Below are 26,313 nucleotides of genomic sequence, written 5' to 3'. Positions count from 1 at the left end.
AGCATAGACTTCTAACAAATGACAGCTATAAGAGTTACCTGACTACATAGAACCCCATCTTGCAAGAGATTTATAGCGCGTTTTTCTTATCTAAACAAAAACAAGCACGTGCCAGGTGAGGAAAGTGTTCATAAAAGCTTTTCTAGCCTGGAAATCAAACTTCCACAGTCATGTCTATATCTGGGACAGCAATAACTGGATATACACCAGTTCCTGCCACCAGGGTAGTTTGTAATCAGACTTTTAGTCAGATCTCTCCTTTCTCTCCAGACTTGACTTTTCATTCAAGGAAGTTCTCAAACAAGCTGCACTCAAAGGAAGTAGAAACAAAAGGTAAATACGGGAGGGCAAATTTATTACCTGCTGTTTTCTGTAATCTTCATCAATGTACATCCCTTCCACAACAGGAAGCACGACTGGGATGTTTCCTATGGCATCTCAAAAAACCAGAAACACGTCTCAAAGAAAATTTCTGCTGTCACTCTGCAAAAATATGGAGAGATCATTACTGATTGAGTTCATATGGCAGCATTCAGTGACAAAAATACCCTGGGAACATCTGCAGGACCAAATTGCACCAAGAATGGAGAGTTTTAAATGACTCACGGGGTTCTGGGTCAAACTCGCAGACCCCTTACTTCAACATTTCTCAGTGGTAATCATTACTTCATGCACTGAAATAAAACACTTCATATAATTATCACTAACTCGGCGCTAATGCAACGCTTCTGACTTCAGATGTTTTAGTACCATAACAATATACTTCTTCACAGTTTAACAAATGAGAAAAAGAAAGCCCAAATGACTCTTAGGTACAATAGCACTGTGTTCAAAATCCACATTTTATTTTTCCTTCAGTTACATTTTTACTCAATAAATACCTAGTTTCCATGGAATACATCATGCTAAGTCTTAGATGAGCAGCACAGAGGTTGGAACTAGAACTACAGGAACATCACACTGAGAGATGAATACTGGACCACTGGATGTAATATTTTGCAACATTTACATTACACAGAATTTTCTGACAGTGATCTCTTGACGTAAATGCAAAAGTTTTGTGTATTTTTTTTTTGTTTAATACAAAGAGGAATTTAATGCAAGTACAGACTTATTTCAGTTGCTGTACAGCCTATGGAATCTTCTTTCAGAACTGCAAATATACATCTCTAAAGTTATTGTCAGAGAATGATGATCATAGAAGCCTTTTCTCATTTTTTCATTCTTAAAAACTCATTTACAGAAAAGCAGTTTTAAACAACAACAAAAAGAATCCCCAAGCAGTAAGAGACCTTGCAGTATTTAACTTCTCAACTTTTTATGAACACCTCTATGTTTTCATACAATAGCCTAAGTACTTAATTATCTGAATATCCGAGAACACCTTACCTAAATTTCTATTGTTTTCACTGTGAGCAAACAGGCACAGTAACTGTTATGACAGAGTCAGGCTCCTCTCTTCTAATTGCCAGGAGGTCAGAAATCAATTGCCTTTTCCAAAAAGGAAAATAAACCTACACCAATTTTTCAACCTTCATAATGAGACAACTCCAAAACAAACTGTGTAAAGCCTAATGCCTTCTTCCACAGATCTATTCAGAAGTGTATCCAGATCATCTGTTGCAAAGTGTGGGCAGAAAAATAGAGTGATTAATCACCAGGCACCTATGATACAGAGCCTATATCACACTTACATTTGTCAGAAGTGACTAAAATGCAGGAGAAGAATGACTGTACTTAGTTTTTATTTTGACTGTATTGCATTACAGATACCACGTGGTTATGGAGGGACTTTGTGCGCAGCATTTGTATCAAAGCGATTTTGGTCTTACAGCAGCTGTTAGAAACATGAAAGTAATTATATTTTTGCTTTTTAACTTGAAAAGGTTGGACTCATTGGAATTGTAAAGGCTACCTTTCTCTATTTTACACAATCAGTTTACTTTGTGCCTACTGAAAAGGGAAGATTTAGAAAGGAAACCAGTCTGTGCAATGGCAGAAATGAAATGTAATCGGCCATGATTCCAAGGAACAACAATTAGGAAGGAACTGGTAAAAAAAAAAAAGCCCCCATTGATATCATTTCCTGAGCCAAACCTTTTAAGGTGTCAGTGAACAGCAGTCTGCACTTTCACCTGAAAGCACTGGAATTCCTTGAAAGTCTCTCAAGAGTTTTGAATTTAACAAAATTCACAATTTCCCCTCAATATCTCAACACCATGCTTAAAATCTGTACCAGAGTGATCAGAGACTGTTTCAGTAACAGAGCATAACTGAGAAATGGCATGACTTTGAAGGGTGTTTTAATGTACACACAAATACAAAATCTTTATGTCAAACTTTCAAGAGCATTTACAGCCAAGAAACCGACAACAGATAAAATCCCTTTATGAATCTGATCCAGCTCCACTGTACAAGACAGGTGACAACAACAAAAGCATTTTTTCCTATCAGGAAAAAAGAACTCTTAAATGAAGAACTCTGGCAAGCTCCCAGGCTGTCTCATCAAGACACAAATCAGGCTCTTCTGTCACATACAAGGAGCTTCAAAAATTAAAAAAAGCAGGCCGGTTTTGATTGAGTTTCTCAATCCCAGGAGACATTTTCTTTTTTCTCTAATGTTTCACAATGCTTCCCCAAAAGGTCAGATACAGAATGGGACACGAAAGCATTTTTGTTCAGTCTTCTTTGTGCAGGGTATCCTCGAAAGGTCTGCATTCCTGTGTTAAGTTGCTGCTGAAATAAAGAGGAGATTTTTTAAATCATGTAAATATATCAGAGCCCTTAGGCCTTTGTTTTCAAGAAATAACACTGAGATACGAAATTTAGGAGTGATCTAAGTGCATATGATTTTTATTTACAATATATAATGCCTATAAAGAAAAGATTGCAAAATGCTTTACAGGCAAGAAAATTTCTGCCTTAATTTTCATTCCAGTTTGTTACAGACTGTCTCTTAACACAGAAAGAAACAGTGAACCAAGAGTAACCAAATCTGAACAACTAGCCATTAATTGTATTCCTACTAAGTTTCAGCTTTTATGCTACAAGCAGACATGAAAGTACAGTTTTACACGTTAGAAGCAAGCAGCAGCAGCTGCCAGGCATTGGAACAAAATAAAAAGGAATTTTCACAAAGTCTGTGTGCAAATACATCCAGGAGACATGAATAATTATTTTATACTGAACTGTGAAAAAATTGCAGTAATTCTTTTATCACCTGCACACCATTACCTGCTTGACAACCTATTTTTCTTGATGGAGGGCTTCTATGAAGGCTTCAAGTTTTTCCTGGATTTCCCGAACTTTTTCTGGAGGAATTAAAGAGATGGCAATTAAAACATCTAACTACTTCAATTCTTCCACATCAGAAGAAAGGAAAGAGTCCACTTTGAAGAACTGCTGCAAACGCAATTCACGATTATCACACTTTATTAATAATTCTATAATTTCCCAAAGCAACCTTACAGTAGAAAAGAAATCCCATACTTGTATTTCAAAAAACTGAGGCTTCCATGTGGTCATGCACAGCACAACTGCCCTACTCCCGCTATGCTGTGGAGAACAAGGACAATTCCCTATGCAAGTGTCACAAACGCCACTAATCATTCTAAGAAGAGTTAAAAGCCAGTGACCTTCCATCAGGTGGAATTTCAGGGAAGCAAACATCAACATTCAACACCCCTCTACACAAGGGAGGCACGCACAGTATTAAGAATGTTTAAGGCTTACACTTCCCTGCATTTGGGCAGTAACGAGAAGGATGTGGGCAGAGCCTCATTTTATATAAAACAATACAGCTGGGGGCTTCTTTCTTTACAAAAGCATTACTAGAACACGATTTCAAACAGCAGTAGTAAAAAGGCAATGGGGATTGGGAAAAATACAGTTTTAGGCATTCTCACCAACTCTTCTCCCAGTCCCATTCGATACTTGTTACCATATAACCTATTTGATTTATTAAGCAGCTTATGGAGCAGGATTTAGAACCTAACAGGAATTGAAAGCCTGCAAGCTTTCCTGCTTCCCTCTCACCACGTCCTCACTGAAGCTTCTTCTGCGTGTGATCATAGCCATGATAAAAGCACAGGTCAAGAGCACGAGGGAAGTGGTGGGAAGTGTTATGATACACAGAAAAGTTAGAGAGAAGAAACATGTAAGAAATGTTTCCCCTCCATAAAACACAAATACTACTGGATGAGAGCTGCAAGTTTCATTGAGATAAAAGTTTCGAGTTTTTCTTTCTTCCTTTTATAAACCTTTTATATATTCTTTATATATTAATCTATATTCATTATATATTAATGTTTTCTTCTCTTTATCAATACCATAGTTGTAAATGGGCTTTGCTGAGCTGAAGTAATAGCAAAACAGAAAGGAAACAGAGTTGGCATCCTTAAAAACAGGATACATAAACATTGGGGGGGGAGGGGAGGGAAGCAGGAACAACAGGACCTCAAAGAGGAATGCAATAGCAACGTACCCAAGGTAACTGAAAGTTTCATCTAGTAACCCAGTCACAATCCCACAGATAATGCTGAACCCATTTTAGAGGAGTAATAATGGCAAAACTCAACAAAATCCCATAGCCCTGATATTGTAGAAGTGGAGAATTTTAATTGGAATTTGAAGTAAAAGCAGGAAAACAGCCTGCAAGGGAATGAAGAGGCCTTGTACCACCTTTAAAGTACGGTATTTAGGCTATGAAGGGCAAATCCCTTCCACTCTCAGCACTTCAGTGTCCCCTTCCCCAGCACTTCTTATCTTCTACCACAGAGCACCTGCTGGCTTTGGTATTAAATGAAGGTTACATATGAGGGTGAAAGCTGTATGTTTGGAATTTGTGCAACAGCAGTAGCTGATTTTTACTAGAAAAAAGTCTTGACTCAGTTCAGCTAACATAACTTTCGAATGCTGACAGTGAAAAAATAAAAGTCCCATGATCACTGCATCCCTATGAAGTTAATTTGAAGAATTGCTTTATTCTCAAAGTAGAAAAGTGGGTATTCTTCTTTTACATGTCAGTGTGTAAACCTATTCTGCAACAAAGCCAACAACACTACTTAGCCAGCTACGTAGCACAGCTCACAATGGATGCTCTGCCATTGCTTATAAAATTAGCATGAAAAAAAAGCATCCTTTGACTTTGGATAGAGTCAACCCAATTTTGAACGTTATTAATCCTGCATCTCCCTCTCCAAAACGGAGCAGCAGTTCCCAGTGCTAACTGGAGATCAGCTCTCATTAGATTAGTGCTCTTAATAGCTTTGATACTATATGTATGCAGTTACTATATATATAAACTGATACATTTCTTTCCAAATATGCTTTTTACATTGATCAAGCCATCGGCTTTATGAAAGCAAAGAGATTTAGCAGTATTAAATGCAAATATTTTCCCTACTCAACTGCTCGCTTATGTCGTATTAAAGTCTTGAAAATTAATGGCATCAGCAAAAATCTCTAATTATATCACCTTTAAAAAGGGTTTGTGCCAACAAAAGCTATTTTAATTTTCTGATTAGGGCATATTAAAATAACAGGATACCAAATATTTATTCCACCAAAATGCACTGAATCAGCTGTGTTTGTTCATGGAACAGACACACTAAAACTGCCTCCATATTACAGGTACTTTATTAGTTTTTATACTTGGACAGAATTGAAATGATTGCTTAACTGTAATAATTATGAAGTCTCGAGGTAATTCAACACTCTGAAAAAAAATGTTTGCTATTCTTAAGAAAGAGCAGTTACAGTGACTGCCAAATAGCAGCAGTTCCTCGTGCTCTGCCTTGTACTCCTAGCAGCAGCAGCAGTTAGCATTGTGCTCCTAGCAGCAGCACCAAGAAACAGATTGCTAATCTACTAATTTTTAAAATAGGGGAACAGCAGAGTTATGCAGAGACAGTACACACCTTAATACATCAGTACACATAAATTGTGGCAGTTTTCTGAAGAGTAGAGTGGAGTGTCTGCAGTTCTGGATAGTGGTCAATAGGCTCACCAGCACCATGTGAGGCCAAATGCCTCTATTTAAAGAAGCTTTTGAATGCAATTCACTTCTCTGTGAAATAGAGAAACTGCATACCCAAATTTGCATCATTTTCATTGACAACTTGATAAAAATATTACTGGCTTAAGCCTTCCTGAAAACAAAACGTGCTCCAATTTACAGGAGTATGAACACATCAAACCCAGAATATCACTTGGGTTTCAGACACAAACACTGCGCAAGGAAGTTAAAAGACAGACTAAGTGATGTATTGCTTCTTCCATGTATTGTGATACTTTTTCCATGAAGAAGTAAACCTTGGATTAAAAGCATTCAGTTGCTGCCAAATGATTTCTGTGTCATTCTCAATTACCCCAGTACCTTTACGCAACACTCCAGTAGGCTGGAAGGAACTACTGTCTTGCCATATGGTGCTTCACAAGTTTAAATATGTGTTATTGCTTATTGTTACCCATAGCATCTAGAAAGAGCACAATGTCTTTGACAATGTCAAAGCAGAGCTGAAGTTGCCACCTGTTAAAAAAGTGATCCGAAAAGTCAAACGGCATCAACAAAGATCAACTGTAACTGAACATGTTTCCATCTTCAGAGCAATGAAAATCACAGGCCTAGGGGCAATGAATGGCTGTCCTACTTCCCATTTACTCTGTGTTTACCTAAAAGATAAGCTGGTTCATACATCAACTCCCTATGCCTCTTGATCTGGTCATGAATATTCCCATAATCCTTTCACCATATCCCATAAAACTTCATTGACAGAATGAGGAAATTCTTTCCTCGGATGTCATGAGATCCTCATTCATGCTCAGTCTATCCTTATCTCCATATGAAACGATATTGTTAGCCATTCATTTTCTTTTCATTAATCCTGTGATACTAGATCTGAAAGGCTTGAACCCAGACTAATTGGTCTGTAATTAGGATTTGGATATGCTGTGAACACAAGAAAACCCACACTCACAGACAGAGTTTGCTTTTCATAATATTATAAGCTCCTAAGAAGAAAACCTCTTCAAATATTCATTCTTACAGGGACTGCAAGGTCACTGATGGCAGCCTGTTATAACTGAGATTATCTACCAATTAACAGTGCAGAGGTCAGGAAATCACTTCTAACACAAGCTGAAACAGCTAAAATAGTGTATCTATCAAACAAAGCTCTAAAGAGAAGGCCAAGTAATCTTATAATAATATTAAAGAAATTATGAAAGTAAAGTATGTTACCAATTTATTCCAACAAGGCTTTAAGTAGCAAGAAAAAAAATATAGTTTCCAAGTGCATTAATTGGTTTAATGAGAGATGCAACCTCTCTCCACAGGACTGGTCTTGATTATGCTTCTAAAGGTAAATGAATTTTCAGATATTCAAAACACACATACCTAGATGTAAATAAGAAATGGGTTTAGCATAGAATTTTTAAAGAAAAATCATGTCTCCCTGCACTACTGCTTGGAGGAAGCTGCGTGAGTATGTTATCGTATGAAGCAAAACAAAAAGCTTCCCTGTTCCCCGTTTACAAGTTTGCCCATATGGCATCAATTTCCAGTTGCAGCATAATGAAAAATAGTAAACTTTTCGGACAGAGATCCATCTTCATTTTATATTTCAGTGCAGCATATGATAGCATGAAAAAGCGTGATAATATTTGCTAATGCCTCACTGTAAATCCTCCCGTTCTACAGCTAAGCGACTTCTACCTCCAACTACTTTTACATGGCTTTGATGTTATGCTTTGGCTTTTGGTTACAGGTCAGTTGTTGTTGGTTTAAAAAAAAAAAAAAAAATCCAATCTTTCTTTCTTAATCCCTTTGTTGCCTATGAACATTGCTACTGCTTGCTATGCTACTTCTGTGTTATGGTTAATTAACCATAAAGGCAAAAATCTAGAATTCACTGCTGTGAATGCATCATCTTTCCTCTGGCAAGAAGGAAAGCCCGACCTGTAGTCAGATTTCACCAGAATGCCCAGAAGCAACTATTAAGAACTAGAAACACGGATCCACAGTTTCCTACTGAAAGCTGAATTCCAGCTCAGGGCTACCTAAGTCACAGATCCCACACGTGTTCTCAACCCCCTGTGCACGGCCAGGTGGAGAATTAGAAAAAAGAACCTCCTCAAAGTTCAGCTTTTCGCACCGCATTCCTGAATTTTCTAAAGGCCAGGCAAACGTGACACTTGTTAAAACAGTAAGAGGCAATGCACTAAAAGCCACTCTAAAAATGCCCCAGAAAGCAGACTTCCACCCTGCTACAGGACCTGCATCTACAGGACCTGCATCTACACGCTTTCTCTTGTCTCACAACCGCAGCCTATCAGCTCCTATAATTCACCCATCGTTGCAGGGTCACGTCCTGCTCAAGTTTACAAAATCCTTTGGAACTTCCCATCACATTTTTTTGCCGGTTTCCTCTCGTTCGCATACTGTGCTTTCCTCTGGATGAGGACAAGGGGAAAGCTAAAATTTTAAGAGGGGGAAAAAAAAAAAAAAAAAAAGGCAAAGCCACCCAGGCTGCCCTTAAAGAGAGAGAACATCATTTATCAGCTGCAAAGACAGATTTATAAGTAGAGGGCCCCCTCTGTTCCTTTAAGGCTGCAAAACAGATGGGAAGTGAATGGACAGTCAAAGGGTCAAGAAAACACACGGGAGGTGCTGCTTGTCTGCTGTATGTATGTTCCCAGCATAAGAAAGAGGTCAAGATTGTAACTGCATGGCTGGGTGCTGGAAAGGCCTTTTCTTTAAGCTGTTATAAAGACAAACACTGTTCCTCATCCTGCTGTCAAACTGTTATAAATATTGGTTTGTCAGGAGTTTCAGCATCTACTTTTTTTTATAAAGAGGCTGAGCAGGAGGATGAATCACACAAATGATTCTTAAACAAGTAGCTCATTAGTGTGATAAAGCACTGCAAAACTTTGAGAAATTTCAATGGGATTTATATAGTAAGTAGCTCATACAGTAAGCCCACCAATCAATAAACATACACAACTTTCAAAATGCAAACCTGCAGAAAATAGCCAGCATAGCCTTCAGTTACAAGTGGTTAGACTGAATGAAGGTGTGAATCAATGCTTTTCTTTATGACGACAATGTTTCCTATACCTGCTGCAATGGTTGAATTTACAGAAAGCTTAATTGAATTATTTCCATACATTCCGGTTTTAAACTATCCCCAGTGGAATGGGATAATTCAGATGCAAAAACTTCCTAAATATGTTTCTAAATCCCCCAGGAATCTCTCTACCTTTATATTCAGAGATGCTGACAACTTTTCTGCTTGCCTTAAATCCCATTGCCATCCTGAGACCACAGGCATTTTAATCTGTGCAACATCTACAATCAGTGTACTCCAGTTATCAGCCCCACAGAGTCAAGGAGGAGGACAGGAACACATCCTAACTACTGAAGAGTGCACAGGTGAGATGCTTTCATTATAAAATGAATTAAGCCAATCATTTCAATGTTCTTTCAGAGATACTCATTTTAAAAGCTAGAACATGAGAATTCACTAGACATACTCTTTCAGTACCAATATTAAGATCTTCAGGAGACAGTCAGAACATCAGCTCCACAGATACGACTATCTGTAGCAGACCTGGCTGAAAGTCTCCTTCAGTGTGTCATCAGCATGAGAAAACAAAAGGGAAACTGCTTTCTACAAAGATATTCAGAGGGAAAATTGTTCTTTCCCCTCTTGCAGCTGCTAGAGCAGGAAAAGATTGGCTAGACTGGGTATTTAGTCTGCTCTAATAAAATCTTAGCCTTGGGTCATTATAGAAGGGAAAAAAACAAATATCGAAGTTGTCATCACTGAAGTTGCTCCCATTGCAAGTATTAATACTGCATCCTGCTTATTGTACCTGAACAAAGCTATCAGCTACCTGTAGAAAAGAGGATCACTAAGATCAGACTAAAGGGAACCAGATGGCAGCAAAAGAGAACTTAATCTAAAGACCCTTCAGCTATTTTTACAAGGTACTGAGCATCGCCACGTTACTGCAGCATTACTAATAATACCTTTAAGCATCAGAAACAGAAATTGTGCGTCGTGCTGATGAAACTGTGGGTTACTCATCAATCAGTGTCCTGACCGACAGCTGCCCCAGATCCACAAGCGAGACCTCTGCAGCTTAGTGAAACAGCAGCAGCAACACACCTCCCCTGCCTCAGCCAAACTGAACAGAAGCTCACTGTGTTTCTTGGAGCAATCCCCAGGGCTCTTCAGATTGGTGAGCATGAAGTCCTCCTGTGCTTGGCAGGGGCAGGAACACATGAAACTGAGGTATGTGGACGAAGCAGAAGTGACAACTACGTAGACTTCTGACTTTGTGTGTTTCTACAAGTTATTACATGCAAGTCCCACTTGTCTACAGAACATAAACTAAATATTTCCAAAGCATGATGTAAGGTCAGACTAGTATACATTTCTGTATTGTCATTAACATGAGCTTAGTGTACAAAATGAAGCTTAATAAAGGTAATAATCAAGTTTATGAGAGGCACGATGTCTGCAACAGCAAGGTAAGACTTGGGTTCCTTCCAGTCTCCTGTCTCTATGTTGGATTTTTAATTAAAACAGTACTCACAACTCAATCTTTCAACAGAATTTAGTTTTGCTGCTTGGTGGACAGCTAGAAGGAACTTAATAGCCGAATGACAAAGAAACCTCATAAAACAGACTCACATCTTGAATCAGACTTAGAGTTTTCATTTCAAAATAAAACTCCGACTTTGAATGAATCCAAATCCAATGACACTCATTATTTGGGGTGGAAATGGCAAAAAGTAGAAAATAAAGGCAGATCAGAAATATCACCCAATGACTCATCCAGTAAAAAAGTGTAAAAAAGTTTGCTTTTTTCCAGTTGGTGCAGAAAGACACATACAGCTCTATAACTTATAGAACTAAGTTACTTACGTGAAGGTTACCATTGAGTTTAGCTATAAAACTTTAACAGCATGAACAACTGGTATATGTTGGTTCTCCACCCAAAATAAAATTAACCAGTAGTTAGCTAGATAGTGATCTAGTATGCTATCAGGAATATTTATGTGAAATTCTAATAAATAAATATGGGAAAATGTGATAATTTTTAGATCCTAGTAACATCTAATTTCAGTTTTGATAGTCAGAAACTTTAAGTGAGCTTTAAGGGAAAAGCAGGTTGTTCAGTTATTTTATTATTTTGTCACAATCACTATCAGAAAATATTTCCTTTTCTTTGAGCATTTGTATAGATTTACACGTTAGAAGCAAAGTACAATGTACAACAGCATGAAAAGTTATTGCATTGATTTCCCTAGCATTCAGAGATGTGAATGCTATACTCTACAGTTACATGCTCATAGCAAACACACACCTACAGAGCTTAGTTTAAAATTCTGCACTTATACAAATAACAATCTCCCCACAATAAGTACTTACAACTTGATTAATAGCTACTCTCTAACAGCCAGCATGAAAAAGAAAATATCAACCAATTACGTGTCTTGATCCTTGCATCACTAAGGGCATTTTAGGAAAAAAAATTAAATTTGGCATACAAGAGAATGACCCTCAAGTACAAGAAGCATGGGTTGAGGCACAGGTCTAGATCAGCAGGCATTAAATGTGTCATTACTCATGTAGCAGTTTATCATTATTTTTCAATGTCAGCTTTAAGTGATAGGCTTCACTTAGTCAGTGACAAATGCGCTGAACTTTTTAAGGATCTGTTTTAGAACCTGGACACCAGAGCCTAACTCTTCATCAATAACTTTAAGAAATCACAGCAGACAGACCTTGGTCATCTGGGATTCTTAAGTAAAGTAAACCATCACTCCATCACAGGAGGCTTACAAGTGATGGATGTTCTCCCTGGAGGATTATTTCCCTCTCTGAGAAGATGCAGCTTTTTAAAGCACTTTCTGCTGTGATACAAAGCAGGAACTACCTTATCTGCATTTTGACAGAGACCATCCTACACATTCTTCTGGTTTTAATTCTTTGGTCTCATGCAGCTGCCCCAGAACTCAAAGAAAAAAAGAACTGAAACACATCTACTAAAAATAACAGGATGCATTTTAGTTGGCTTGCTACGTTCAAAGGCAGGGGAAACGGAAGACATGGATGGCCACACTGACCAAAGTCCAAGCACACCACTCCTGACTATGCATCACAGAGCCCCATGTCCTACACAGGACTCAAATGGAGCATGGCAGTCCTGCTGTCACCTGTATGCTGCTGGCACCGGAACAAGCTTGAACTCATTTGACGCACATGGCTCACATGAGCACTTCAATTGATTAAGATTTAGGCAGAAATAAATGTTTCCTAAGTGACAGTCTGCCTCTGATAAGGTGCAGGTCATGGAGCATCCCAGGAGGAGCAGCCGGCAGGGGACTGAAGCCAGCCACTACTTCGCACACGCTGGAAATGCATTTGATGACTCCCAGGGAAAAATGGCCCCTCTGTTTTTGTCTGGATAAAAGGCCACAGCACCTCCTGTGCAAACTGCTGTCAGCTCAGGGTCAGCTCAGAACTACGTGCTTCTCACAGGCACACTGCCACAACCAGCTGAATGGAGCTGAACAAGGCTGCTGCCACTTACATGAAACATCTCACAGCTATGAAGTGACCACATTTTCTTTAAGTAGCTTCCCAAGCAACAGCTACACACCATGGAAGAAAAGAGGGCACAAAATTACTATAATTCTACAAATTCTTAAAAGCAACTTCTCCATATGGGCTTCCAATAACGCTGCCTTTTTTCCCCCATGTCATTCTTTGAGAATTCCTTTTGCAGTACAAATGACATCTGTGCATTACAGACAGCATTTTCAAAATTACACCTTTTTTTCCTCTCTTTTAAACACTGAAAACTATGTTGCCTCTGAACATCCACCTCAAACACTGACGTAAGAACTACTAACAGCTTTTTGGCCTTTTGCCCTTTGGTTTCCAGGGGAAATTATCTGAGATCTGCCCATTTAGAGCAGAACCTTTCTCCTACAGCTGAGCTTTTCCCCCCATGAAACCTTTTAACCTTTTAAAAAATGTAAAGTTCATAACAGCAAAAAAAAAAAAACAGAAGTAAAGGCGTTAGAAAGCTAAGACAAAGCCAAGTCAAGGGCATATGTAATCAACACTGTCATGTAGGACAGAGGAAAAAAATCAAAATACTGTTGACAGTCACCTCAAGAGACTGAAATTTAATTAGACTACAGTAATGACCACAATATAGTATTAGTTTCACACAGCATTTAGTTCTGCAGCTAACAGCAATCAAAGAAAAAAAGCCACATAATCGTAGAGCAGGGCAGTGTCTGCAAAGTGCCACTCGCAGACTTCCTCAACTTTGCATAAATGTAGAACGAAAATGATGACTTGTATGAGCAAACTGATTTAAATCCAACAGGCACAGAGCCCACTCTGCCAAATATAATGCAGAAATCCCAGATTCCGAGTTATCAGCTTCCATATGGAAGTACCAGACAAAGTGCCAGCTTTCTAACTGCACTAAAGTTGATTATATACACATATGATATTAAATCATTTGAACTCAAAGACAGTTTGCAAAATAGAATGCAGCATGGTCTAACTGCAAGGTTTATATTCAGCTATAAAGGATTCAGCAGAAGTATCTTGAGAACTTCAGGTGTTGACATTGAAGCAGTGGCTTTAGATATCTAACTCAGAAGTATTTTACTACAACACTGATTTAGTTTGTTATGTGCTTTACTCTTAAAAATAATTAAGTTCCACAAATTATTATATTTTACAAGTTAAAAATGTATTATAGAATTCAAACAAATGGCCCCAAGCTAAGAACTGCCTTTTCTTCATGTGAGGGCTCACTACCTACAGGTTTCAAAAGGCTTTTGTGCAGAACGAAGTCTTAGCTAGCCCAGGACACCTGTACAGGTGTCAGTGTTACTGACAAATGAACTTGCAGGCTGACCCCTTCACATTCAAACCTAGTAAACTCAGGATCAAGTTTCCCCAGGCTTTCTGCAGTGACTTTCCCCACATAAATGCACATGGCTTTATACATAATTCAGGTTTTTTTTTTTTTTTTTTTTTTTTTTTAAAGCTTGAGAGGAAATAGGATATTGGATGATCTAGGAAATATGCTTTCCATGTACTAGCCTTCTGTGAGATTATCCTGTGCAGAAATCACATTTTCACACGAATAACTTTTATAAGCCTTTATAACACTCATACCTTAGCTGTCTGAAAGGAATAAAGAAGAGGAAGTAAGGCAAGATAGCGCATGCATATTTTCTTAGGCTTGGTAAAATATTTTGTCTTTAGTGAAGTAAACAGCAAAGCTCCTGCTGATGGCCTGACATTAGGATTCACTGTAGGTATTCAGTATACATGCACACCATCTAGCATTGTTAAATGCCACTGTGACACGTATTTGCAGCTTATATTTAGGATACAATACTGGAAAGTCCCACTCACTTTCCCAGATGGTTGAAGCATTCAGATTGTGACAGTCAGAAGGCTTCATTACTGAACAAAATTTGCCGTGCATTTGCTAATGAGGATTATCTGAGAAAAATGTCCACCTCTGACAGTACTTATAAATGTTATGTAAAATATGTAAATAAGCAAACAAAACATCAGAGAGCAGAAAACAAGAAGGAAAAAGGCTGGGCCAATGTATCCTCCCCTCAGATGAAAAAGGCTAACGTCCAAGAAACAAATGCCCACTGCGTGAACAAACGCCCGCTGTGTGCGCCACGTTCATGCATCAAGAACAGAGAAACGGTAACCAGAGATGGGAGGCTTGGCACCAGCTCTGCTGCCATGCTCAACTTCATCACTCCTATAGAGACCACTCATTGCCACCTTGCGTTGGAAAGTTGTAAAGCAACTTAGCTGCTGTGCAGAGTTCACACTAATGAAGTTTCCTTTGGCCTTCAACAGAACAGAAGCGAGTCCAGCAGAGCAGAATTCCGAAAACAGCTGGGTAGTTCTGGGAAGCCCTTCACAGGGTGCTCAACAGCAACAAAAACAGCCATGTTAAATGGTCTACAGAAAGTTAAGTTTTATCCACCTTGTCAGTTCTGCTCTGAACTGCAGAACACTTAACTAAAATTACTACCCTGTTGTTTCTGTTAAGAATAAAACAGCTACATATATATATATATAAATAAAGAAGACACTCTTTATTTTGAAATCAAATTTTCTGACATTTATGTTCTTTTTTCTTCCCTTGAAGAAAACATATGCCCACTATTGAAAAGCAGAAGGATATAGCTCTTCCAAACCAGCAGTGACGGTCTGATGTCAGACAGAATTATGTTAAGTAATCAACCGTCCTTAGCATTGCCATCAAAAAGGCCCTGAAGCTCAGGAAATGCCAGCAGTTTCACAGTTCTAACAAGTTCTGCAGGAAAAAAAATATGTTTTAAATGTATTTAAAATACGAAACCACTCAGTGGCAGTCTGCTCGAGTATTTAATGTCAATCACCTTGGAAAAGTTGAACAGAATATCACAGAACCATGTAACATATTCTAGCAAATATAAAATATGATGATTATAATACTGAAATATTACTCTATTTTGTTTCTTACTGAACCACCCAGCACACAATGTGTTTAAGATACTGATTTAGCTAAGCATACAGGAAAACACCAAGTTGTGTGTAACATAAATTCAAATCAAAATGCTTTGTCCTTCGGCAGTGTGCACAAGCAAGAAGCATCTGACAACTGGAAAGCAAATGCAAGTCTTGTTGCTGATAAGGCCATCCAACATGTGGTTTAAGACCTGGCTGTGATTTTCAGCTGTCTGACAACTTCAGTGGAGAACTGCACCAGAGTTGTGAGGGATGCTGTGAACAGCAACATTAAACCAGGCTCCTACAATGGCTCAATATGCCTGAAGTGCCCAACCAGATGCATAAGAGACAGAAGTTTCCTTGTTTCCACACCCTCAGAAAAAAAAACAAAACAAATCTCAGATGTGTTTTAAAACAAAGCAAGGAAAATGAGTAGGCTGAGGGATGCTGAGCTGGCTGCTATTTCTCACAGAAGAACATGGAGCTGTAGCAGGTAGCCAACATAATCATCATCTCATTGCTCAGAAGTCAAGAAAGGAAATGAACTATGAGGAATTATTAGTAAAAGACCAGATTAAAAACCAGAAAGAGTTGTAACACAACTGCATAAGTCCAAAATGCAGGTACAGCCCAAATACTGTGTGCAGTTCTGCTCTTTCAATTCAAAAGGGGTTTAGTGGAATTAAGAAAGGGAAAAGAGTGCCAAGGCTGATTGAAATGATAAAACAATGTCCTTGCAACGAGCAACTACACAAATGAGGATTTTTCAATTCAGGAAAAAGAAGAGCAAAAGCTGGTAGCATAAGCACATATGAAGTCATAAGTAGCACAAAAACTGAATAGAGAAAGATTACTGAATGTTTTTCACAGTGCAAGAACTAGGGAGAACCAAATGAAACTGGCAGGTGGCTCAGAAACAAACAAAAGGAAGTACTTTTTCACACAGTGTGTAGCTAAACTCTGGAACTAATTGCCACAGGATGTTGCAGATGCCAAAGTTTATAAGAGTTCAAAAAGCAATTAGAGAAATTCACAGGAGGAGAAAGAAACCCATGAAGGGCTATTAATCACAAAGATATTACCTCAGGATTAGGAAATCTTGGAACCGAGATTGTCTGGTCTGCTCTTTCAGCATCTCACAAGTACTGCTGTATGTTTAACCTGTTCTTATTCTTTTCCTTGAGTACCCATACCTGCTCACTGCCAGGGATATTACTGGGATCCACCCATCCCAAGACTTCCAAAACCCTATTAATCATTAAGAATACAGGGCTGAAACACCAGTCCACAGACAAAACTTGCTCAAATAAGTTCTGGGATTTGTGTAAGCTCTCATTATGAGACTGAGTCATCATGCTAGAAACAGTTTGCCATCAACCAGTATCTTGAACAAACAGTAAAACACATCCAGTGTTCAACGTTAAAGGACTGACAGATGGAAGTATGATGGGTTGCCATATCAGAAGGAAGCATCTTAACCTCAGGTCTTTAAAGAAGTTTTCGTAATTATAGTTTCCAATCAGGAAGCTGATCTTAGCCTCATATTAATGACATTGCCCTGGAAATTAAAAGACAAGTTTGTAAGCATTGGAAGAATAATACAGTGGAACAGATTTTCAGTAAGAACAGAGTGCCCCCAAATGTTAACTGATTTAAAGACGGAGCTCAAGATAGATGAGTGAGCTAGATTGTATAAACACAGCTGCCTGCAAGAGAGGGAGAGCGAACTTCATGACACAGGAGACCATTTCCATTCCATTCCTAATTAAAGTACAAGAACTTAACAAATGTGTGTCACAGGAGTGAGGATTTTCTTTCCTTAACCACGGTTCTGATCACCACTGAATACTCTAACAAGGAAATTACTCGTAAAGCCACCTGAGAGTACAATGCATTATGCTCTCAAAGTTTGTATCAGGAGTATAAAAAAACTGCAACACAGACGTGCACTCTAGTCACCATGGGAACGGCAAAGAAATCCCTCTGCACTGTCATTTGCCCATAAAAATTATAACCACTTAGCAATAAAAGCTTGCAGAAAGTAGAGAACATTGCTGATTTGACTACAGAGCTAAGCAGTGGCAGTTTTAAAATCTTCCCATAGGTGCAGTAAAACAGAACATGTCATCGTACATCGTTTTGCACTGAATAATGATTATTTCATTAGAAAAATGTACTCAGGATCTGTGACCTCCTGAATCTAAAAGAAATACAGTGTAATGATGGTGTTTTAGCTACATAATTTTACAAATGCATAGTCCAAAAATTGATGCATACATACACAGAAACAAGGCATCACACAAACAAGGCATTCCTAGAGGTCTAGCCTGAGTTTGTAAAACAAAAGCTCCAGTCATTACTGCTTTGAAATGGAAGGTTACTCCTGATGCTGGTAAGAAGCAAAAGTGACAATGCAAAAAACAATTTAAGCCAACTTCAGTGCCAAATAAAGCCAGGTTAACTTAAATACTATGTCTTGTTTTACTGTTCTGTTTACACGGTTTTGAAACACGGCATATGTGAGGTTAAATTAAAATCAGCAAGTTTTTATTTGCACTGATACTTGCTCAGGAAAATAAAAAGCAACATTCAGCATCAAAGCAACACAACATTTGTTAGGTGGAGAATCACCCAGCTAGGGGCTGTCCACTTAAAATCTTTCACTGTTTATAACCTGCATATGTTAACTCCAGCACTCCCTTAACACTGAGTGACTCCAATCACTGTGCTACTGTAATCCCTCCAGAAGTTTAAAACTGCTAGCTTTTCTTCCTTGTGTCTCAGTGTAACAGCTGTTTCAGGTTAGTAGGCTGACAGGTATTGCTCTGCACATTAGGACTAAAACCAGCTGACCACTAAGTAAGGCAAGGGCATTTCCAACAAAGAATCTGTGGAAAGGCACCCAACAAGTTAAAAACAGTTATCAAAACCTCCTTATACAGCCAAGAACTGTACCACCCACAGACAGCTCTGTGAAGGCATGGATTAACCACATTGAACTGTAAGAACAGGAACTGTTCTTTACAACGTTGTTGTAACTATGTTTTTCAATGCAATGATACAATATATTCATAGTAACAGGGAACCTAAATCTAGTACAAATTTTTTTCTATCACATTTACCAACCATGTCCAACCAGTCAGTGAAATCTGACTGTATTTAAAAAAAATTCCATTTGTGATACTTATCAAACGTGAGCACATGAATGGCCCACTAGCTTAGAATTGGTTTCACTTCAACCTAGTTCCAGAAGACTACTTACTGAGATCCTCTGCAAGCTGGACCCTTTTGCCAGTTAGGAGCTTAACCTTCTTTTCATTGTCCTCAGCAAAATCTTCAAGCACTTCCTTTACATTCTTCTCTAAGCGTCTTACTATAAAAAAAAAAAGAGTGATATTGCTTTTGCAACTGCAATTACATATTACAATTGATTTCTTTTTTTATATCAAACATTTTTAAATCAAGGAATACAGCAATATTCAACTCAGAAAGAAGAATACAGTTACTACTTATTGAAACTCTGCTTGGAAGAAGAAAATTACAAGTGGCAAAATGTAAGTTGGAAATACTTTAAACTAGAAAGCATCTCAATTATTTGTCATTCCCTTTACATCAAATCATTCTAATTTAAAGCTGTTAAATCATTAATCATTCTAATTAAATAATTTGAAATTAATATGAATTAAATATTAATTTTTTTTACTGTACATCCTTTAATTACCCAACTAGGACACAAAGATTAGCCAGACATGCTAAGCACGAAAGGAACAAGCAGCTAGAGGAACGCTAAAAAAACTCTGTAAAATATTTTTTAATTTCAAATAACTCACTATGAGCTTTACCTTCTGTATTAGTAAGCTGCTGCCTCAGTGTATTTGCTGTAATTGCCAGCATTCGCTGTATCCGCCAGAAGAGGACAATATCATTACATTCAAGCTGAAATGAAGGAAGTTGTAGTGTAAGACCTCCAGTGAAAGGCACTTTTAACAACTGTGCAGGTACATACATGGATCCTGATCTTGCACAAAAGCCCCACAGAGCAACTGCTGGAAGTAACAAACACATTTACTGAACCTACTTCTCAAAAAACATGCCAACCCTATTTCTTCATAACAAACGTATTGAAAGGCAACAGCTCAACTCCACACAGGGTCTCCATGCCTGGCAAGTGCCTCTGTGTTGGGCCAAGGTCTATATTAACTAACAACAGAGAAGACAGCTCTTACATCTGCAAAGATGACAGAAAGGAGAACATCACACCAGGACACCTTCTAAGACAAAAATAGGAAAGTAAAAGGAGGCTAGACATCTAGACATCACAGAGTGGCAGCCCTCTATCCTATGATTTCACACTCATCCCTTACAGGAAAAGATACTTCTGCACCAGATTTCTGGTTCCATGAGGGGCATTGTTTCTCCATTTAAAAGGAAGATAAAATCACACAAAGTCAGAAATCCTACCCTTTGAGTAATTTCTCTTTAACTTAAAATACAGTGCTAAGAAAAATGTATATTCTTGTCTTTGTAGGACTTTGTGCATGCAGTAATTTGTTGTACAAAACCAGCAAGTCCTTTACCAGGAAAGATAACTCTTTACAGCTACGTCACTGTGAGCCCCATAGTTGTTTGTTGTTGGATTCTTTTTCCTCATTGATCAGATGCAGCTCCAAGCATCAACTCTAAGCACCTATTTACTGTACTTAATCCATTGAAACACCTTTAGTTAACTTTTTACCTGAATGTTTAGTATCAGTGAGGAAAACAAATATCAGTGTCAAAGTGAGAGAAATGGATACCAAAAAGGCATTGATAAATCCTGTACAGTACTGCTTTTTACTGTAATTTCAGTGCACGTTGACAAATGGTGGATTCTTAGTTTGTAGCTGACTCCTAGTGGTCGTTTTGCATAATTACCATTTAGATGGAATTAAAACCACAGGATTTAAAAACATCCAAGATCACCAGCTATGTTAAGATGCAGAACACAAAACAAAGGTTAGACCAGTTTAATGTATTTTTGGGTCTTTTTCCAATTAGAGTTAAAATACTAAGGCAAAACATTAATATATGTCTGCTCTTTAATTTACCTCCGAGTCTACAAAATGTCGTTGATAGTAATAGAAACCTCTTCTACAAAGATTGCAGTGGTTCAAAGCAGTCTTCAGGAAATACCTTCTATAAATTTGATGCCATGTGTCTTTTATCTCGAGGAAAGAAAAAAAAAGAGAACTTAAAAATACAGTTTTAAATTCTGTATTACAGAATCGGACAAACTGAGCTGCTGGTGGCATGATGTAACCTTCGCCTTAACATCAAGGATACATTTTTGAGTCACACACCTTATTTTAACAGCTAATCCAGATTAAAGCACAGGGAAATATTTAATGGGTCCTATGTAAACAACAATTAGTAACAAAAAAACCCACATACAAGTATGACTCTGGAATAAAGTATCAACTGCTTAGCTAGAAAGAAGATTCAGCTTGCAGTCTGCTCATACAGCAGATGTGGATTTCTATGCTGACCTTTACAAAGTAGGTATGATAAATGCTACATAAAAGAGGCAGCCAGTATTTAAATAGCTCTTCTACCTTTAATAAGTGCATGCATGAATATTGAGAAGGTGGCTGAATTTACTGCAGAAAATAAATCACTGTTTAAAAAAAATCCACATCTATTACTATTATCTGAATTTTCTTTTATTTAAAACATTATGTTTAATTAGATGAAAGGTCTAATTTGGTTAAGAGCCCTGCACTGCATTAAGATTAATCACTTTCCAGAACATTTTAAACCTACATCATATTCCTTCAGGGCACTCTAGACAACTGTTTTTTCCACAGGTATTTTTCACAAAATTCATCTCTCTTGGATGTGGCTATGAATGTCAAACTGTACACACAAAGGAAATGAAAACGTAGGAATGTGGATATTTTTATCATATCTTGTTTGTAAGGGCTTTGATTTTAGTCTGTAACACATGAACAATGATTTTTAAACAAGCTGTGGCATAATTCAGGTCTGTACTGCAGGCCAGAAAATGTGCTCAGCAGATTCTGACAGATTCCAAAGTGCTGTACTGCACTTGTCTGACAGCCAACAGAAGTGCGTGAATTGCGTGCAAACAGCCATTTAGCAATCCGTTTGGAAACATCTGGATTATAAACTCAGTATTTACATACAATCTTTTGTATAGCACTTAAAAGGATCATTCAAGTGTTCATAGGGAGCTCCCATATGTTTTATTATAATGTGGCATCTTACCAGACACGGGTCCACTGTTATTCCTCTTGCTTCAAGGTTCTTTCTGACAGTTGTCACTTCATCGTTTGCCAGATATGCTGCATGTTCTTCATTGCATTTGATTAACTTCTCAAGTTCATTTTTTGTTTCATTACGAATATTCTAGGAGCAGAATGATTAATTGGAACTGGTTATTTATGGACACAAAGATCATCATCACCTTCTCGACAAACAGACTGTGTCCTACTAAGTCAGAAGAGTGTCAAATACCTTCAACACTTTACTATTTTTATGTGATCCAAAAGCATATTTGTGCACAGACATGTCAAATAGAGTATTTATATATGGCTAATTAACCATCTATTTTATTATTATGCACAGAAATGTAGAAGAGGAATAGAAAGGTAGAAAAAAAATCATAGGTCTTGCTGTTCATGAAGAGGAAAAGAGGCCAACAGGTATGGTCCACATTCATACATTAAATTATTAGACTGAGCTGCTCTGCAAGTCCCTACTTAGCTTTAAGCTGAAGTAGACATTCAAGCAAAAAAATTACCTGAAATTTAGTGTCTTTTTTTTTTGATACTAACTGAATGAGAAAAAAAACAAGCACAGAAAGCAACAAAAATAAGCAAAAAACCCAAATAAACCAAACCACAGACTTTCTGACACCTAGAAGAAGTGTCAGCTTTGCCTATAAGCTAGCAAGAAGTTCACATGGTCCTAAGTCCATGGCTCATATCTTTAAGTTGTCTTTCATTAGCTTCAACCTAAGTAGGTTGCCATGACTACCTTTCTTCCATACCTGGCTGCACAGCTGACCATAAAACTCCCTCCTAAGAATCAATTACTTTCTACGGTATTCTTTCAAATTCTACTTACTTCTTTTAAGTATGATTCGGTTTCAGAAATATCTAGAAAAAGTAACATAAAAACCCTTCATCACTGAGCGCTGAAAGTGCAATTTAAACTCAAAAGCAGCAAACTCCAGAGGCTCTGAGCAAGTGAGAAGTGATGAAAGTAGTCAATCCGAAGATACAACTGTGAGAACAGCAGTGATAATGCTATCACATACTAATGAAATACAGATGGAGCTCTGCTAGGAAACTGCACGAGACTTCTGCTTAGTAGTGAGTTTTGCTCTGTGCTTGAAAAAAAAAAATACACAGGAAAATAACTTGCATCTTGCTTTCATCAGTTTCTCTCTACTGAAAGAATAATATGCAGCTCAACAGCATATTAGTAAGGATGTAATTCAACTGAAAAGCGGTTTAAAACTCAGAATCTATCTGTAATATGAAACAAATATATAGAATTATTTGTGGTATAAATAAAATTTAATAAAGAGAGAAAGCAGTTGCAAACAAGATTTAATTCTAAATCCTGAAAATTGTGTGAAAAGGGTATGTATTTTTGAAAACTCACCTAAGTAATGTAAGTTTTCTAAATGTTGGGAACTACCATTTTATTTTTTGTTATTATTATTAACTCTTGCCCCTGCCCCCTCCTTTTACCTGTTCTTTGGTGCGGCCTATCCAGTATAGCCACCTCTTTCTCCAATCTGGACCCACCATATCTTCAATAACAGATTCAGCTAAAAAAGGAAATATGAAGTATCATATGAAATACATGGAACCAGCCAAAAGCATATTTCTAAAGTTAGATACAAGATCAAGAATGAATATTTCATGCTACAGGTCAGATATCTTTTGGCAAAAATTAAGAAATGGCTGCCAAGAACTGGTACTTCAAAGCAGCATGTAAGAAGCAAGACAGCACTCTAAGTTTCGAGTCAGGAGCTTCAAATCTTACTTCCTGCAACTTGCATCAAAATTAAATTTTGTTTGATAACCTAACAGGACCAACTATTTTGCTGAATGTATGCAACCCCTTCACAAATTTCTCTGCACCTCTTCTTTCATTCTCTGTATTTCTATCATTTATCTTCCAACCACATTACTGTAAGAGGAAGAGCAGTATCTTATTCAGGCTGTATTCTGACATTTGTATTGTATCAGTGCCACCTCAAACCATCCCTGCTACCTCAAGTTATGCTTGTACAAAAGCTTGCACTGCAGTGATGAGGAATCTGGCTCAGACTAAAAACGTGACTGGAAGACATCACACAACTCACTGTCCTTGAGACGACTTTGGAGAGTCTCCTCCATAAAATGAATAGCTGCATCCCACTGCTGTTTATCAGATATTGACCGATCTTCCAAGGCATTGTGCTGGATCACTCGCTGCAATGCAGAACATCTTTTTTAGCATAAAATACATAATTTATTCAGGATATGATAAAAAAACAAACAAAAACCAACCAAAAAACCCCACCACGATTTCTGTCATTCTCTTTGCCTTCTAATATCTATAATGACAGCATTTATTGGGCAGGTGGAATTTATTCAGTTGTCACAGCACTGACAAAAATATTTTCTTGTGCTTTTGACTCCTTTGTATAGCCTAGGTAATGAAAAAAAAAAAAAAAAAAAAAAAAAAAAAAAAACCAATATCAAAAACATTCAGCAAACAATATGAAACCCCTTCAGATTACAGCATCTTTAACAACAGCAGTGAAATGCTGTTGCTTTATGTGGCTAGGGCAAGTAAGCCAATAGTGAATTCCCACAAGGCTGCCCTTAGGTGGCCAGGGAATGATAGAGGGCTTTTTTCCTGAACAAAATAAAGACAATTTTATTAGATGTTATTTCAGGCAACAGTTAACAAAAGATAATCATAAGGTGAATTGAGAAACACCGACTTTCATAGAAAAGGAGACGATTACATTCCCCTATCATTTTATGATCACATTAAAAGAACCTGAAAAGAACCTCAGAAAATACTGAGCATGCAACTTATCAAATGATTTCAACAGCACTTAGTCAACAATATGAAAAAACCCACTACGTTATACCAGACTATCCTCTGCTCTCTCATTCCATTTATGGCGTTTAATGGTTTCTTCCTTGACAGCTTGTTTCAGTTTATCAAAGATATCATCATGCTCTTTTCCTTTTTGTTCTGTCATGAAACGGGAAAATTCTTCTTGCAAAGTCTCCCATGCCACCTAGAAAGTTAGCAGACAATAACTACCCTTATACTGACCATAGAACCATGCATCAATCAGTAGAGCAACATTTGCTACAGTTCCTACACCAATCTGTGTACAGTCTGAAAATAATGCACAAGCATATAGTACTGACTTTTCACTTGCTAACTTATCTAAAAAGGTCAATGCTGACATTTACTTCATTATGTAGCAGGTGAAATTCTGTTAAAATTGCATGAATCTATTCAATATAAACAAGCAGTGCAAAGGATGCAAGTTTTCAGAATGAGGACTGGTGGTGGCTTATTTGTTGATTTTTTGTTGGTGGTGGTGTTTTTATTTGGGGTGGGTGGAAGGGTGTCTTTAGCAGGGAAATTCACCAGAAGAATAAGACATGTCAATCCTGCTGTATATGCTTCTTGATATCAAGATCACAGTAGCCTTCTGTGACATGCAAGCTGGATAGAACAACTGTAGGTAGCCTTTCAACCAATGCCTTTACCTCTCTGGATCTATGTTTTCATGTTATGACTCTGCACCTTTTTTTAAATACAATATACGGTAAATAAGAAAATGAAGCAAATCTTTATTTACAGAGATGAAATATCTTAATTTGACTAAATTCAAACCTCTACTGCTTTATTTGGCAGTTGCTTGTCAGTCCACTGCTTCAGTTTGATGTCCACAGTGGTGTTAAATGTCCCTGAGTTCATTGTCTGTGCTGCTGGAAGGTAGATATTCTCAATCACATGAGTAGATACCCTCTCCCATAATGTCTTCTGAAGAATCTCCTCCCTAAAATGCAAAGTTTTAACACTTACGATGGCTTCCAATACAAAACCGTCTAACAAGCATACATTCAATTTGCCAGAAATCCTGACAGAAGATCACAGAACACAGAAAATACTCCTTAACATCACTGAATATCTTCAACCAACATCTGCTTAGCACTAAGGACAAAGCTACGCATTTTTCTCCCAGAAGAGACAGCTTCGGAAGTTCACCTCCACAAGGTTTTTGGCTCCTTCTGCACAATAAGGTCTCCTTGCACCTTTTAAACAGTAACAGGAGAAGCATGCAGAACTGTGTGTGCATATGCATGGCAAGTGGGGGAAACAGCAATGGAGCAGACTGTAAAGCATTGAAACAATTTAACTAATAAGTCCATGCCTCCATAACAAAGCATGTAGGTTTTGTTTCTGTTGCATTCCAATTTCTTTGTTGGAACAAGCTGTGGTTTTCCATCTGAGGTTTTCATTGATTGCTCCCAGATTTGATAAACAATGAAGCAAGTTGCAAAGTCCAACCTATTACTAAGATGTGCACTGACATTCATTTACAAACATGCCTCAAGTTACTATAAAACTAAGCACCACTTTCCTATGTATGATGTGTTTCAAGAAATAACAGTGGAAACAATCTCACTGCAACGTCTTAAAATGACAGTAAACT

The 26,313-nt window shown here is 37.8% G+C and overlaps 1 protein-coding gene across 7 annotated transcripts in view; it reads right to left on the bottom strand.

Moving 5' to 3' along the window:
* Nucleotides 1-824: 824 nt before the first annotated feature.
* The window catches only part of OPA1 (OPA1 mitochondrial dynamin like GTPase), a 49,984-nt gene continuing 24,495 nt past the window's right edge, over nt 825-26,313 (bottom strand). For 4 of the 7 annotated variants that reach the window (XM_042878214.1, XM_042878219.1, XM_042878218.1 and 1 more), the window contains 10 exons: nt 25,491-25,656; nt 24,727-24,879; nt 23,947-24,055; nt 23,327-23,406; nt 21,834-21,974; nt 20,657-20,773; nt 19,412-19,505; nt 18,832-18,942; nt 3,235-3,311; nt 825-2,736 (listed from right to left, as the gene is read on the bottom strand). In XM_042878214.1, the coding sequence (XP_042734148.1) occupies nt 3,247-3,311; nt 18,832-18,942; nt 19,412-19,505; nt 20,657-20,773; nt 21,834-21,974; nt 23,327-23,406; nt 23,947-24,055; nt 24,727-24,879; nt 25,491-25,656 (1,036 nt within the window). In that variant the 3' untranslated portion in view covers nt 825-2,736; nt 3,235-3,246. Of the gene's footprint in view, nt 2,737-3,220; nt 3,312-18,831; nt 18,943-19,411; nt 19,506-20,656; nt 20,774-21,833; nt 21,975-23,326; nt 23,407-23,946; nt 24,056-24,726; nt 24,880-25,490; nt 25,657-26,313 lie in introns of all 7 variants that reach the window. The other 3 variants (XM_042878217.1, XM_042878216.1, XM_042878215.1) reach the window with 3 other exon arrangements.

This window comes from Lagopus leucura, unplaced genomic scaffold (genome assembly GCF_019238085.1).
Source record: "Lagopus leucura isolate 7727_CA_CO unplaced genomic scaffold, USGS_WTPT01 Super-Scaffold_100021, whole genome shotgun sequence".
Lineage (NCBI taxonomy): Eukaryota > Metazoa > Chordata > Aves > Galliformes > Phasianidae > Lagopus > Lagopus leucura.
Note: the sequence above shows the minus strand (reverse complement) of the source record. Positions and strands in the feature narration are given on the sequence as shown.